The 14,501-nt window shown below is 35.9% G+C and overlaps 1 protein-coding gene across 3 annotated transcripts in view; it reads right to left on the bottom strand.

The window, feature by feature from the left end:
• TMEM131 (transmembrane protein 131) overlaps positions 1-14,501 on the bottom strand; it is a 225,142-nt gene that overhangs the window by 36,888 nt on the left and 173,753 nt on the right. For 2 of the 3 annotated variants that reach the window (XM_047743793.1, XM_047743792.1), the window contains exons 18-25: positions 12,014-12,114; positions 10,577-10,663; positions 6,998-7,150; positions 6,822-6,897; positions 6,520-6,637; positions 4,323-4,461; positions 4,099-4,208; positions 3,550-3,616 (exon numbers count right to left, since the gene is read on the bottom strand). In XM_047743793.1, the coding sequence (XP_047599749.1) occupies positions 3,550-3,616; positions 4,099-4,208; positions 4,323-4,461; positions 6,520-6,637; positions 6,822-6,897; positions 6,998-7,150; positions 10,577-10,663; positions 12,014-12,114 (851 nt within the window). Of the gene's footprint in view, positions 1-3,549; positions 3,617-4,098; positions 4,209-4,322; positions 4,462-6,519; positions 6,638-6,821; positions 6,898-6,997; positions 7,151-10,576; positions 10,664-12,013; positions 12,119-14,501 lie in introns of all 3 variants that reach the window. The other variant, XM_047743791.1, reaches the window with a different exon arrangement.

Raw genomic sequence — 14,501 nt, 5'->3', positions numbered from 1 at the left:
GCAGGGGGAGGGTTGGAAACACCTGGCTACAAATGTCCACGGTTCTTCATGGCTCTGCTAATATGTGGAAGGGGAGTGAGGTTTGCATGACTTTCTCCTCCACTTGGCATAGTTAGGTTTAAAACATACAGATCTATCTACTTGTGTTGGCATGATTCTACAAACATAACTTACAGTCAATAGACTTAATGAAGCTGCCTACTGAAGCATCACGTTGTCTACCATTTGACAGACAAACTGAATTAGCTGCTTTTCTCATGAAAGACCATTCATAGTTAAAAGAATGACTGACAGTCTGTGGTTGTTCAGACTTGGGTATTTGGTAGAGATTTTCACAAAAATGAAGTGTGTCTGTCCAATTAAGGAAAAACAACTGAAGTATTTGTTGCCCATGGTAAAATTTGAGTGAGAAAATTCAGAATTTTGGAAAACGTGCATCTACCCCTGTGAACTTTCACAGCTTTCCAATAGTTAAGGAATTCCTTGATGAGATTGGTAGTTATATAAATGAATATGATTTTTTTGGATTTTGTAGAGTGAATCATGTCAACATTTGGAAGCTGTGCCTATCTCGTGAACCAGTGAACCAGTATTTTCTGAATAACTGATGCATGCTGTTAGAATTAATTAAAAAGGCAGTTAAGATACTCTTTTTTTTTTGTAACTACGTAACTGTGCCAGGTCATGTCAGATATCTGTCATATACTTCAACCAAAACAATACAGCATGAGAGACTAAATGCAGAAGCAGTGGAGCTCTATCTATGTATTAGGTCTGAGAGCCATTAAAAGAGATCTGTAAAAATGTAAAACAATCTGCTCTTCTTGCAAAAAGTCTTTTTGGGAAAATACAGCTATTTTTAATTTTTATGTTACCTGTGTTAAATGGAATGAGTTTATTCTTATTTTAAATGAATTAAATATTTTAAAGATCTTTCACAGTTTTTTCCCAGTTTTGAGAAATAACTGACATACATCACTGTATAAGTTTAAGATACAGTGGTCTCATTTACATATACTGTAAAATGATTACTGCAACGGGCTCAGCCAGCATCCTCCTTCTTATACAGACACAGTGAAAAGAAAAGAATGAAAAAAAGAATAAAAGGAAAAGAACTTTCTCCCTGTGATGAAAATTCTTCGGATTACTCTCTTAACAACTATCTACTATATATAGCAGTGTTGGCTCTAGTCAACATGTTGTAATCACACATCACATCCCTAGTACTTCCTTGTCCTGTACTTGGAAGTTTATACCTTTTGACCATTTCTCTCCCAATTCCCTCTCCCCTGACCCCTCTACCTCTGGTAACCACAAGTCTGATCTCTTTTTCTAGGAGTCTGAGTTTTTTCCCTTTTTTAAAGATTCCACATATAAGTGAGATACAGTACTGCCTTTCTCTGTCTGACTTATTTTACTTGGCATAATACCTTCAAGGTCCATACATGTTGCCACAAAATGGTAGGATTTCCTTGTTTGTTTTTTTTGGCTGAATAATATTCCACTGTATAAATATATACCATAAGTTCTTTATCTATTCACTCATCAATGGACACTTAAGATTATTGCCTTGGCTATTATAGATAATACTGAAATGAGCATGGGGGTGCGGATATCTTTATGAGTTAGTGTTTTTGTTTCCTTTGCAAAAGGAAGTAGAATTGCTGGCTCATTTGGTAGTTCTATTTTAAATTTTTTGAGGATCCTCTATGCTGTTTTCCATAGTGGTTGTACCAATTTATATTCCTACTCTTCTTTCCACATCCACACCAGCATTTGTTATATCCGGTCTTTTTGATAATAGCTATTCTACAGGTGTGAGATGATATTTTATAGTGGTTTTAATTTGCATTTCCCTAATGACTGTGATGTTGAGCATGGTTTCATACTTTTTGGCCTTTTACAGAAAAGATCTCTCCGTTTTAATTTTTAATATGGTAAATACGGAGAGATGTGACCCACATGAACAAAAAAACCTTTTTGGAGTCATGAATAATTTAAGACTGTAAAGGAGTCCTGAGACCAAATACTTTGAAAACCATGGGTTTTATAACCACTATAGAGGACGGTGATAGAATTCATCCTAACCTTACTCTAAGATCTAGTATTTCACATTTAGAATAAATTTGTGAGATCTAGAATATTCTTACACATCTTCCTACCTTTCATAGTGCCTACACTTCAGTGTTTTATACCTTGCAAGTAACACTAAAGAACTTGTGTTTGATAAGAAAAAAAGGTAAATATTAGCTCATTTACTTCTTATGTGTATTTCCTCCCTTATAAAAGCAGGGTGAAAGAAATCTCTGATTATTGAGCTTTCTAATTATTTGGAATCTAGATAACCTTGAGCTTATTAGGTTGTCATTTTATGCATTTTATGCATGGAAAAAAACCGACCAGGAAAAGATTCCAAGAGAAAGGCACGAGACTAGAATATAGGTCTATATTCTAGTCTGGTGTTCTATTATTTGGCAGAAAAAAGATACATTGAAATTTACTTTTTTACATTGAAAATTACTTTCTTACACAAAATTGACTTATAGACAGTATAAAAAAAACTACTATTCTACAAAGATTTAGCTTACACATGCCGTATAGACTAAAACACGCAACTATGGGAAAGAACACAAGTATTTCAAGAACTATAGAATATCTGGTCTGACAGGCTAATTAGGGACACTGACTACGTGGCATGACAGTATGGGGGAGGGCTCTGGGATCTGAGAGAACCAGACTTTAGTTTCGCCCTGCCAGTTAATTCATACCTGCTAGGTATGAACTTGGGGCAAGTTCCTTCCTTTTCCTGAGTTTTATTTTTCCCCAGCAACAGAACAAGGAAATCTTTACCTTTTGGGGTAGTTAGTAATTGCTCAGCCTGGCTGCCTGTAATGATTCCATGAAATTACAGATGTGAATGTACCTGCTATAATGCTGACACATACTAGATGCTCATGCAATACTGGGAAGCATTCTTCAAGATGGCTCCCCAATACTGAAAACCTTCCTACTGCTTTTCTTTCCTGGCCTACTTAGCCACAGATCGACTTATCTAGTCAACATTCAGCACAGTCTTCCTACGCACCAAGGAACCATCTGAAGGACTTCCCATGAGTTTGTTTAATCTGTTCAACAACTATGGGTCTGGCATTAATGGAGCTTACAATTTTATTTGGAAGTATCCAAAATAAAAATTTAAATGACCAAGCTCAATATTTTGAAGCTTAATAAAAATAAATTATGTTAGTATATACCTCATTTAGATACTCTCAGGGTTTCTGGTAGCCATTATTGTAAACCTTCATGGACTCAAGGAATAATGCCTGCAAACTGGAATCTTCTACCCAGTGTGCCTCATGTTGATCTAAATCCCATCTATTCCTCCTGGGTTTTTTTTTTTTTTTTTTGCCTCTAATTATTGGATTGCTCTGACTTCTTCAGTAACTTCCCCTTCAGCCAAATTTAAGGATAGTCAGTAGGTTTCCTCCATGTTTGCACTTATAATATCATAGTTATTTCTCAGGAATAGTATGAAGTTTGCATACTTACACTGTTTCTGAAGACTTGGAATTCTAGCGTTCTTAAATCTATCTTTGCCACCTTACTCAAGTTAAACCTAAAATTAAAAAAGTATATATATTTCTTCATAAACAGCATCATAATTAATGGGTAATTAGAGTAATTATCAAGTCTGTACTTTATTTACAAATTACCTTTTGGCAGATTCTAAGGTCAGTATTACCAGATTAATAGCCTTCCAAAAATTAAAGGCCAACTTATAGTTAATATTTTGTTCAGTTTTTAAAACTAAAATATTTAAAAGGTTCTACTTGTTTTCTCTTTATGATCTTTCATTTTTTAATATTGTTTTAGAAAGGAGTTCAACATTACTTTTTCTTGTCTTAAACTGAAAACTCTTCTAGATACTTAACATATTATGAATATCTCTCTCCAGAACCCTCTCTCAATTTTAATTATGGATTTAGAATTTCTCTAAGTCAAATCTATAACTGTATAAGCTAAGATAGAGTTCTAAATGTGTAAAATAATAATTCAATGCCAATATAGAACATTTTGATTAATTAAAGCAGTGCTTACCGTGATATTAACTTATCTACAAAGACTGAAGGATTGGAATATAAAGCCAGAGGAATAAATTGAATATAGACAGGAACATCTGCAGGATTTTCCAAAGTAATCTCTTCTTCCTTAAACAAAGTAACAAAACAGTAAATGAAATGTTTCCATAGTTAAAAGTAAGAGTAGATACTTAACAGCCCTGTTACGAATTTCCAAAAACCAATGTCACTCTGAATACTTACGGAGGAGCAGTTTGTATTAGTAAGTGGAAATTTCAAGTGCCGAGGTGAGCTAATTATAGAAGGCCAGGAGAGCTCAGCAGTGATTTTTGATAATATATTTTTTTGAAGGTCTGTATTTACTTCAAATAAAGCACTCAGTCTAGAAAAAAAAATTTGTTAGTTACTATATAAAAATGAAATATCTGAGTTTTCTGAATATAAGAAATCTAATTAGGCTTGTATACTTCAGAAATTTTATTCTGGCCCTGAATAAATATAGTTTTATTTGTTCGGACATTTTACTATGTTTTTAATAGACATCTATGAAGATGTCTGTTTTGGCACAAAGAGGTGATCACTGATCACCTGTGTTGTTTTTGTACTGAATAGTGAAGGACAAGGCAGACATATACGTATAACATATGGTGTTAAGGGATCCTAAAGGAACTTGCAGCCTAGTGGAAAGATCTAGACACCAACAGCAGAGTGCTGATGAATATTCATCAGCAGAACTTATGAGAAGGCAGTGCATTGCTTGGCATATGGCTTTTTACCCCCTGAGATTAAGAAAAAAAAAAAATGAAGGAAAATCTTAATATGCAACGAGGATGTCAGCTGAAGTGGTAATACATATGAGGGTTTTGCACAGATATATGTAGAGTTATCAAAAATATTCAGGACCTCATTTGAATATTTCTCTACTTATGAGCATTCATAAGCCAGCTGTTTAGAACTCAAGAACATATTCCCTAAGGAAACACTATTACACACGGGGCTAAGGTTCCTGGGCCCAAACACAGAAGCCCACTTTTATCTGTTTTTTTAAATTAAGATTTTATTTATTTGACAGAGAGAGACAGAGAGAGAGAGAACACAAGCAGGGGAACTGGGAGAGGGAGAAGCAGGCTTCCCGCTGAGCAGGGAGCCTAAATCAGGGCTCGATCCCAGACCCTGGGACCAGGACCTGAGCCGAAGGCGGATGCCTAATGACTGAGCCACCCAAGCGCCCCCATTTAAGCCCATTTAAACCCACAATACTACTGAATTGTGACACTCTAATATTGGTAAGAGTACAGATTTTATAAGGCGAAGAACAGAAATTCTCTGTAACACAAAGTCAGCAGCAGGGAGAATGCCACAGTCACTGTGCACCTGGGACATGATGGCATGGGACAGAAGAGAAGCCTAGCTTCTTAGCTGTGGAGTGCTGGGCATACAAGGAGGAAGGGAGAGGTTTGGGTGGGGGAGAGGTGAAGAGGTTCTTCAGCACCGCTCCAAGTTTATCTGTTCATAATGTTAACATTTGGAGAATGTCTATACACTGTAAGGTCTGTAATGGAAATGTAGGCGACCAAGAACTAGTGAATTCATTAGAGGTTTCTCTCTGTTTATTTTCACCATTTTAAAGTAGAAATTTAACTCTTTTGCCTGAAGAAAATTTTTGATAGTAGGTAGTTCAGATAAACGAAACCCTCAGATTCAATCACTAATGGTTTGAAAAATGTATAGTACTATAAATTAGATTCTCTAGATACTGACAAATACATTCAAATTAGCCAAGTGAAGAAGAGCAGTTTTTATCAGTTACTACGTTATCAATATTCTAATCAAATTCTCTTCTGGAGCACAAGAAAGATGGTACTTCTACCTTGCTGAGGAAGTGTGTTTCTGCTTTTGAATCCAGGTGTGGTTGGGTTTGTCATTAGCACTTTTTCTGCCTGCCAATGACATATGGTTGAGCCTCAGTGAACTGGGCTCTAGGTGCCCCCTAAAGGCTCAGCACTTGGGAAGGGAAGAGGCAGTTCTTTTCACAAGGAGCAAATGGACACTTGGTCTCCACTGTGGGACTGAACCTAGGAAATGTTTTCTCTGCCTTTAGCAGAGGGCAGTGGTAGCTCTTACGCAAATGGCTGTATCTCAGGTGAACAATGTATGCATCTTCTATAAAGACAACTTCAAATAGTTCTTTGATTTTAAGGACGTATCTAGAGCACTGAAGGAAAGAGAAAAATGGCAGTGTGTGTATTTCTGAGCAACATGCAATTAAAATGGCAATTTAAGACTCCTTCTTAATAATTTTCTAAAGATGAAGCATTATTTTCTTAGCTATAGAGAAGTAAAAGAACCTAATATAAGAGTAACATTTAGAAAGTAATATCAACAGAGACATTTCAAACTTGCAAAAATAGCTAAACATACTTAAAGCAAAACCACTCACCTATGACCTGAATTTTCCTTTATTCCCATCCATCCTTTGAACAGGCTTTGATGCAAATCCCAGTCAGCATCCCATGTGTCCTCCTGCATGGCTACACCAGGCTGTACTTTGGGTTCAGCTACAACAAGGACACATACTTTATGACAAACTCAACCCTACAATCTACATCCACTTGTCAACTTCCCTTCAAATGACTTCCATGGTACCAAGGGATAGAGATGGACTTTGAAAGTGGCAGCCTTTCATCAAAGAATATTTTGGGTGGAGTGAAGGGGATGACAGAGAATAGCAAGATAACTTACATTTGGATAGAAAAGGCAAGCCAACATAGCAATGATCCCCACACTGCAGTCCAGGATCAAAATAAATGTTTGCAATCTACAAAGAGGCACAGGAGAACCGTGAATCCTAAATTCACAGAAGGTCACTGTAACACAATACTAACAGAAGGGAATCCTCAAATACAATGTTCTCAAACCTTTGACTTTTTTCCTGGCTCCAAGTCTTCCTTATTGCCCCGTAATCGTTTGTAGTAAAATCGCACATCTTCTGACAAAGATCGTATTTGTTGTATCTTTACCTTCTGTGAGAAGGAATTCATAATATTTAAGCTTTGATGAACTACTTTTCCCTGAAGAAAACAAACAAACAAACTCATTAGTATATGGCTGGATTTTCTTAAGAACACACAATTTAGAGGTGACAGACCTATTTTTCAGGAACCAAACTCCAAAAGACACATGGAATTTTTATCACTTGATAATCTCTAATTTTGTAATCAGAGCGCTCCCAAATATATCTATACTTATCTCTATGTGTGTGTGTGTGTTATATATATATATAAAATTATTTTTTAATTTGTCATTTTCATGGCCTGTTATACAAAAATCAGCAGGACAAATCTCTATAATCTTGTGAAAATGAAATAAAATAAGAAAAATGTCCATATCTGATGTTAAAATAATGAGGCTGCCAACAAAGGTAATAAACAGAGATAGCTTTGAATAAAGGAAATGGTCATTGTCAGTTTGTTAAGCAAGATTTGTTTATACCAAGGCCAGGCTGCCCTCCAAGTATCCAAATTCATGATGAAATAATTTAATTCTAAAATCAAAAGCCAAACAAGACAAAAAAAAATCAGATTTATTTTACTTAGAAGTATTTTCTTTTTAAAAGAAAAAATATCATTTGGGCCAAAAACAAATTAGACATCTTTTACAAATACAGGTTATCAAATATCTTAACACAGCAGACAGATTAAATAACCAGGTAACCAATGACTGCTCTTATCGGCTGCATGCTTCTCCCTATGATAGGCTATCAGATTTTAAGTAAAAAATTAAATAATTTAAATAATCTTCAATAAGAAATATAATCTTTCCTTTCATTTGAGTTCAGAATTCGATCTTATAATCTGATTCCTAGTCATTGGAAGAAGTCTCAAAAATGACCATTACCCACTGGGCAAATATCTGGTATAAAAAGACACAGAAATTAAGAGAGTACACAGAAAAAAGGAGTTGAATGAGGGTGAGGTTAAAAGTAATACTCATCATTTGCACCCCAGGCAGAGGGAAACACAGCAGAAAGGTATCAGAGGTCAGGTATGGTGCTGGGACAGGAGAACAAAGGAGCAGGAAGCCCGTCTTTGACAGCGAGACAGCCCGAGCCTGGCCTCTAACCAGCTGTGTCTTCCTGGCATGCACTGGTAATAATCATTTTGCTCAAGTCCATGTTTTGTCTCTCAGGAGTGTGTGTGTGTGTGGGGGGGTGGGCGGTCAAAAGAGGTAACAGGTACAAAAGTTCATTTTATGATGGTATTCAAATATTAAGTATTAAACTATGAGTACTTGAAATGCTAATTTGGATGTACTGTTTTCATTAATTGGTGCTAGTATACTCCATTGGATAAGGATTTTACAGAACCTGGTGACTGTTATGGAATGAATGTGACCCTCCCCCCCACCCCATTCATGCGCTGAAATTCTAACCCTCAACGTGACAGTATTAGAGGTGGGGCTTTTGGGAGGTGATGAGGTCATAAGGGTGAAGTCCTAATGAATGGGATTAATGATCTTAAAAGGAGAGACAAAAGAGCTTGCCCGCCCTCCCTCCCTGATCTGCTGGCTCTGTGAGGATACAGTGAGAAGACAGCCATTTGTAAAACCAGGACCAATGCCCTCACCATATACCGCATCTGCCCAGTGCTTTGATCTTGGGCTTTCCAAGCATTCAAAACTGTGAGAAGTAAATGCTTGTTGTTTAAGCCACCCAATCTATGGTAATTTGTTATAACAGCCTGACTAGGACAGTAACATCAAGTTAATTTGTGATTCCAAGTAAGTATCTGGTAATGTAAGTCATCTGAGGATATTTAAAAGTTTGATCCTACTTTGTTCAAAATCAACACCTTATTTTTATACAGACGCTTTCTCATTTACTCCATCCCTGGGCCTTACACTGTGTCACTACTGAATTATTCTGTTCTAGGATTTTTGCTGTATTTAAGGAGATCATGATTGAAAAGGCGAAGGAACAAGGTCTTTTTGGATAAATAATGAAGTCAAGTGCAAAGTGGAATGATAAGAAGACAAAAATTTAATTAAGAATCAAAAAGGCTGAAACTATGAACCCAAAAGTTATCTTTTTAAGGTGCTAAATTCCAAATTTAGGTTTTATTATATATAGCATTAAGATTTTTACAACATACTGTTTTCTCATAACCCACCATGTTTCCTTCCACACGGTAAGGGACACTTCTACATTTGCCCCCATGTTTCTGAACTTATCACATCACCTTCCTGCAAAAGGCTGTGGCTGTCTCTTGGTTTTCCATTTCTTTTCTCTTTATTCTCTAGGTTCAAACTCTAAGTCATATTTTTGACTCTATCTACTCTACCTAGCTGCTTCAATTAGTAGGACCTTGTCAGGATATTCAAGTACAGTTTGAATCTGAAATGTCTCTTGCCTAAGCTCTCTTCTCCATTATTCTGCTCTTTCATCCACCCATTACCTACTTACTAACTGCCCGCTTTGGGGATATAGGATCCCTTATCCCTTTCCTAGAGGATCTTAGCATCTCATGGGGAAGACCAACACACAGAGCAATATTTAAAGCACATGTGACACCTGCTGCAAGAAGTAATTTAAAATCATTCCAAGATGTAACACTTAGTAACTATCTAGCAGAGTCAAGAAATCTTCAGAGAGATGACGACATGGAATTGAATCTCGGAGAATGTGTAGTTCTTTGTCGGTAGGCCATGAGGAAGGGCATTCAAGACAGACTAACAGCCAAGGCTTAGAAGTATGAAAGGGCTTTATTGCCTCTGCCAATGCCCTAAGCTCAAAGCCCCTCCTGACATTTTTCAAATGGACTATGAACAGAGTTCCTGGGTTGACCTCAGGCACTCTACTGTCACTTCCGTATGCACCCTTTATTTACTTGTGCCAGAGAAACAATGTTTAAAGCTCAGCAATAATGATGTCATGCCTTTGCTTAAAAACTTCAGATTTTTCATGGACTTAAATGCATTTTTTTCATGCTATCACTCCAACATGTCATTTCATCTCCTCTTACAATTTCCCTTGATTCTTGTCAAACTAGACAACTCACTACTACATAAAGCCATCTCAGACTTTACTGCCTCTGTGCCTTCAGGTTGATCCCAGGGATCTGAATGTAAGTTCTAACTACCCTTCCTATCATCTAACCTGCCAAAAGAAATTCTAAGCTAGCTCACATGGACTTTCATCAATTATGTGTGTAGTTCACTCACAGCACTTCATTTTTATAACTTTTAGGGCATTTTCTACATTCTGCTTTACATTTATGAATCATGGGTCCATTTCCCAATCTAAATAGAGAGAGAAGGGACTATTTCTTATTCCTCTTTATACCTCATATGGAACCTAGTTCAATGTTTTACCTTAAAATAAGCAATTAATAAAGAATAACTCACTTTACTGTTGGATTCTAGGAACACAGAGGTGAAGGCAAAGAAAAAACATATATATATATATATATAAATAAAACCCTATAAATTAAATCTCTTACTGGAAAGGAAGGTGGAAGAACCATATGTTTTGGGAAGCAAGTCAGCGAACCCACTGCAATTACAGCCTTCACAGGAATTGTTAGGATCTGTAAAGTGAAAAAGCAGACCATAAAGAAATGTGTTTAAGTATGAGATTGATCTTGATCATTATTGCATTATTCTTGAGGCTATAAAAGAAGGTCATCTTGGGACTTATATTAGCAATAACCAACTCAAAAGCAATATTAAAATTACCCATGAAAACTGTTCAATTTGACCAATGTACTCCATAAAATGCTCTGAAATACATTTCCATGTATTTCTCAATGATTCATTGAAAACATGGTAAATAAGATGAAACAATGGGGAAGAAATGAAGAATAGATTTTTCATAATACAGGTTATTTTGTGGATGATTATGTTAACAAGGAAAGTCAAACTGTACTCCTAAAACAATGTATGCAACACTTAGCATTTTCTACAGTTATGTGATTCTAAATTTTTTGTATGCAGCAATTGACCTCAACTTATTTTAAAAAATGAGTTTAACAGAATAGATGCTGAATATCAACTTACACTCTGTAACTCATAAAAATACTTAAGATATTTTTTCCTAATTAGCACCTTTATCCATACTAATAAAAATTTATCTTAGCTATGAAATGTACTTATTTCTCTTTCAGAGTGATAAACAAGAATTTTTCACTTTTGGAGGTAATTAGTTGACACACTCCCAACAAATCTATTATTATTATTACTATATATTATTATTAAATGACCAGTTCTGTTTATTCTGAATTAGCTTTCTTTTATGTGGGGGTTGTATGGGTTGAAAACAGGAGACGAGCGGAAGCAACTTGTTGAATTTAGCAGTGTTCAACTTCCTGAAGAACTTGTAAATATTAAATTAAAATACTTAAGTTGGCAGAAATATATCCATTAAAAAATCTGACTGAATGCAACATGTTAAACACCACAAAGAGTCTTTCAAAAGCTCAATGATTTTCACTCTGCCCTTGACTTAGAATGACTCATGTAAATACAGTATCATAAGAACTCAAATTAAGATGTGATTTCTTGATTGTATCTTCCTTTTTGGGAATATTACACAGGAGTATATCAATGATTGCAGAAGAATCAGTTATCTCATTCAGGAATTCCAGTCAGGATCTGTGCAATGCTGTAACTATGTGTAAGCAGGTTTCCAAGAGAGCAATTAAAAATGTGCCAAAGCCATTTTTCTGAAGTTGTTTTTAGTTAAGAGGTTTGGATTATATCAGAAAACTAGGAGCTAATGAACACCAAGATTTTGTAAACTATTCTCAAAAGCTCAGTTTTTAAGGTATGAAATAGGTAAACTATAACTTTATTAGCAAACTTAGTCGTTTCTATAAAAACAAAAAAAAAGACTGAATTATCAGAAAAACCTCATTGACATGAATCCCCATAGTCTTTACCTCATAGTCTGTGGTGATCTGTATGGCTCCATCGTGAATCCCTTCCAGTTTTTTTGCAGTAAGTTTGACTCTGAATACTGCAAAGTAGCCTGAAGCTAATACTACCTGTGAGTGGTAGAAAAGATATCGTTCATTAGCCTCGCTAGCTGCAGTTTCCTATTAAAACGGTAAAGAACACTATTTGTAATGACCTGACCTCCAAATTCTAACATATACTGTATGACACTGAATTACCATACCATCTTGTACAAGTATCTCAAAATAATGCCCATTCTTAGATCCCTATTTACTACACTTATTCCATGGGCTACTGAGGTAACGGCTCCCTGAGGAACAGATTCCCGTCTGCCAAGGTGCAAAAGGGGTATGGTCCTCACACATCCTGCATGTACCTGCACCAACAGAGAGGGTGAGGGCAGAGCAAAGGGAGTCAGATCCAAAAAAAATCATCACCAACCCTGATGTCAAGGGACTTGCCCCCTTCATCTAGGGGGTTTTACGGGTTCAGGTCTTAAATTTAAGTTTTTCATCTGTATGAGTCAATTTCTGTGTGTGGTGTGTGACAGTGGTTGTCCCCTCTCTTCCTGTCAGCACTTTTCAATTGTGAAATTCCCAAAGAAAAGTAATTCATTTTGTGAAGTTGCACCTTAATTATTAGTTATATTTTATCTAGAATTCACGGTTACCTTAAAATAGAAGATGGTGATACACCAGTCACTTTCTCATTTTAAGAAGCATTTTCTGTGTTGGTTTTGTGCCATTCTAATGCTTTCTACTCTACTGTGCAGAATGCACAAATCAGTACAAAGGTCTGAAGAACACTGGATTGTTGGCAGTGTGTGTTTTGTAAGGAATAGGATGATAATTTAGTTCATAGCTTTGGGTTTTGGAAAAACAGTTGAAAGTTTAAAGCGTTATAAGCTTAAAGAAAAATCATTTTGTGGAGTTGCTATTTTGAAGTTGGCAACTCACTACAACTTCCTATTTTAAGAGTTCATAACAATGATCTCATCTTTCTGTCCCTTGTTTTTAAATTTACAGTTTTATATAAAAGCTAATTCTAAAACCCTAAATTATCAAACTGGCTTTATGTTTTTAAATGGACCTTTCAAGTTTAAATAGTATGTGTTAACATATGCTATTTATTGCTAGGAAATGATCCGGATTTCTAGAATTATTAGATTTTTTTAATGTCGTCCCAGGAAACAGTAAAATGCAAACAGCTGGGAGTAGATATACATACACTTTTATTCTAACTTTACTGTTGAAAGGAATACATTAACGGCTGGCTTAATTATTACCCTTTTTCAGCATTCTTTTTTTTTTTTTTTAAGGTCTTATTTATTTATTTGATAGAGACACAGCGAGAGAGGGAACACAAGCAGGGGGGGTGGGAGAGGGAGAAGCAGGCTTCCCGCTAAGCAGGGAGCCAGATGCGGAGCTTGATCCCAGGGCCCTGGGATCATGACCTGAGCTGAAGGCAGACGCTTAATACTGAGCCACCCAGGTGCCCCTCAGCATTCTACTTTTATGAAAAATAAAACCTCAGCTGGAGTGACAAATATTACTTTTTTTTTTTTAAAGATTTTATTTATTTATTTGACAGAGAGAGATCACAAGTAGGCAGAGAGGCAGGCAGAGAGAGAGAGAGGGAAGCAGGCTCCCTGCTGAGCAGAGAGCCCGATGCGGGACTCGATCCCAGGACCCTGAGATCATGACCCGAGCCGAAGGCAGCGGCCCAACCCACTGAGCCACCCAGGCGCCCCAAATATTACTTCTCATGGACATATATATACTTGTTTTAAAAGGAGGCTTTATTTTTGAATCAAATTTAAAATGTTATAAATTATTAAAATATAAACAGATATAAATTACCTCTGTTCACAAATATCTGATTATGTAGCTTGAATGCTACATAGTTGCAATTAGAATATTTAGTACTGTCTTCCACTTTCTCATAAATCATCTTCCAACACTGCATCAAAAACTAAGGATGTATTTTATGGTGACTAATAGGACAAAATTAAAAAAAAACATCTTCCAAGTTTCTACACACAATTATATAGTTTTTTTTATTTGCTTCATATGCAATCATAGAATCATGATTTACTTTATGTATTTGACTGTTTCCAGGTACTTGAAATTATTAATAATTAATATTACAAACATCTTCATTTTCACGGCTTTTAGCTTTTTAAAAAATTTTTAATACTTTTCATTTATACTAATGTATCCAAGTTATTAACATTTCAACATGTAATCAATATTAAAACATTATCAGTAGTTTAATATTATTATTAACAGTTTACAATCCCAAACTAAGTCTTCAGATCTGGTGTGTATTTGACATAAGACATCTTAACTGAGACTAGCCACATTTCAAAGGCTCTGTAGCCATATGGTAATTAGTTCTGACTGTCTGGGCAGCACAGTTTTATACCAGTGAGCTTTTAGGTCTTTAAATTACTTCCATGGGAAGAATTCCAGG

This window comes from Lutra lutra, chromosome 9 (genome assembly GCF_902655055.1).
Source record: "Lutra lutra chromosome 9, mLutLut1.2, whole genome shotgun sequence".
NCBI lineage: Eukaryota > Metazoa > Chordata > Mammalia > Carnivora > Mustelidae > Lutra > Lutra lutra.
This window is presented reverse-complemented; position numbering and strand designations above follow the sequence as displayed.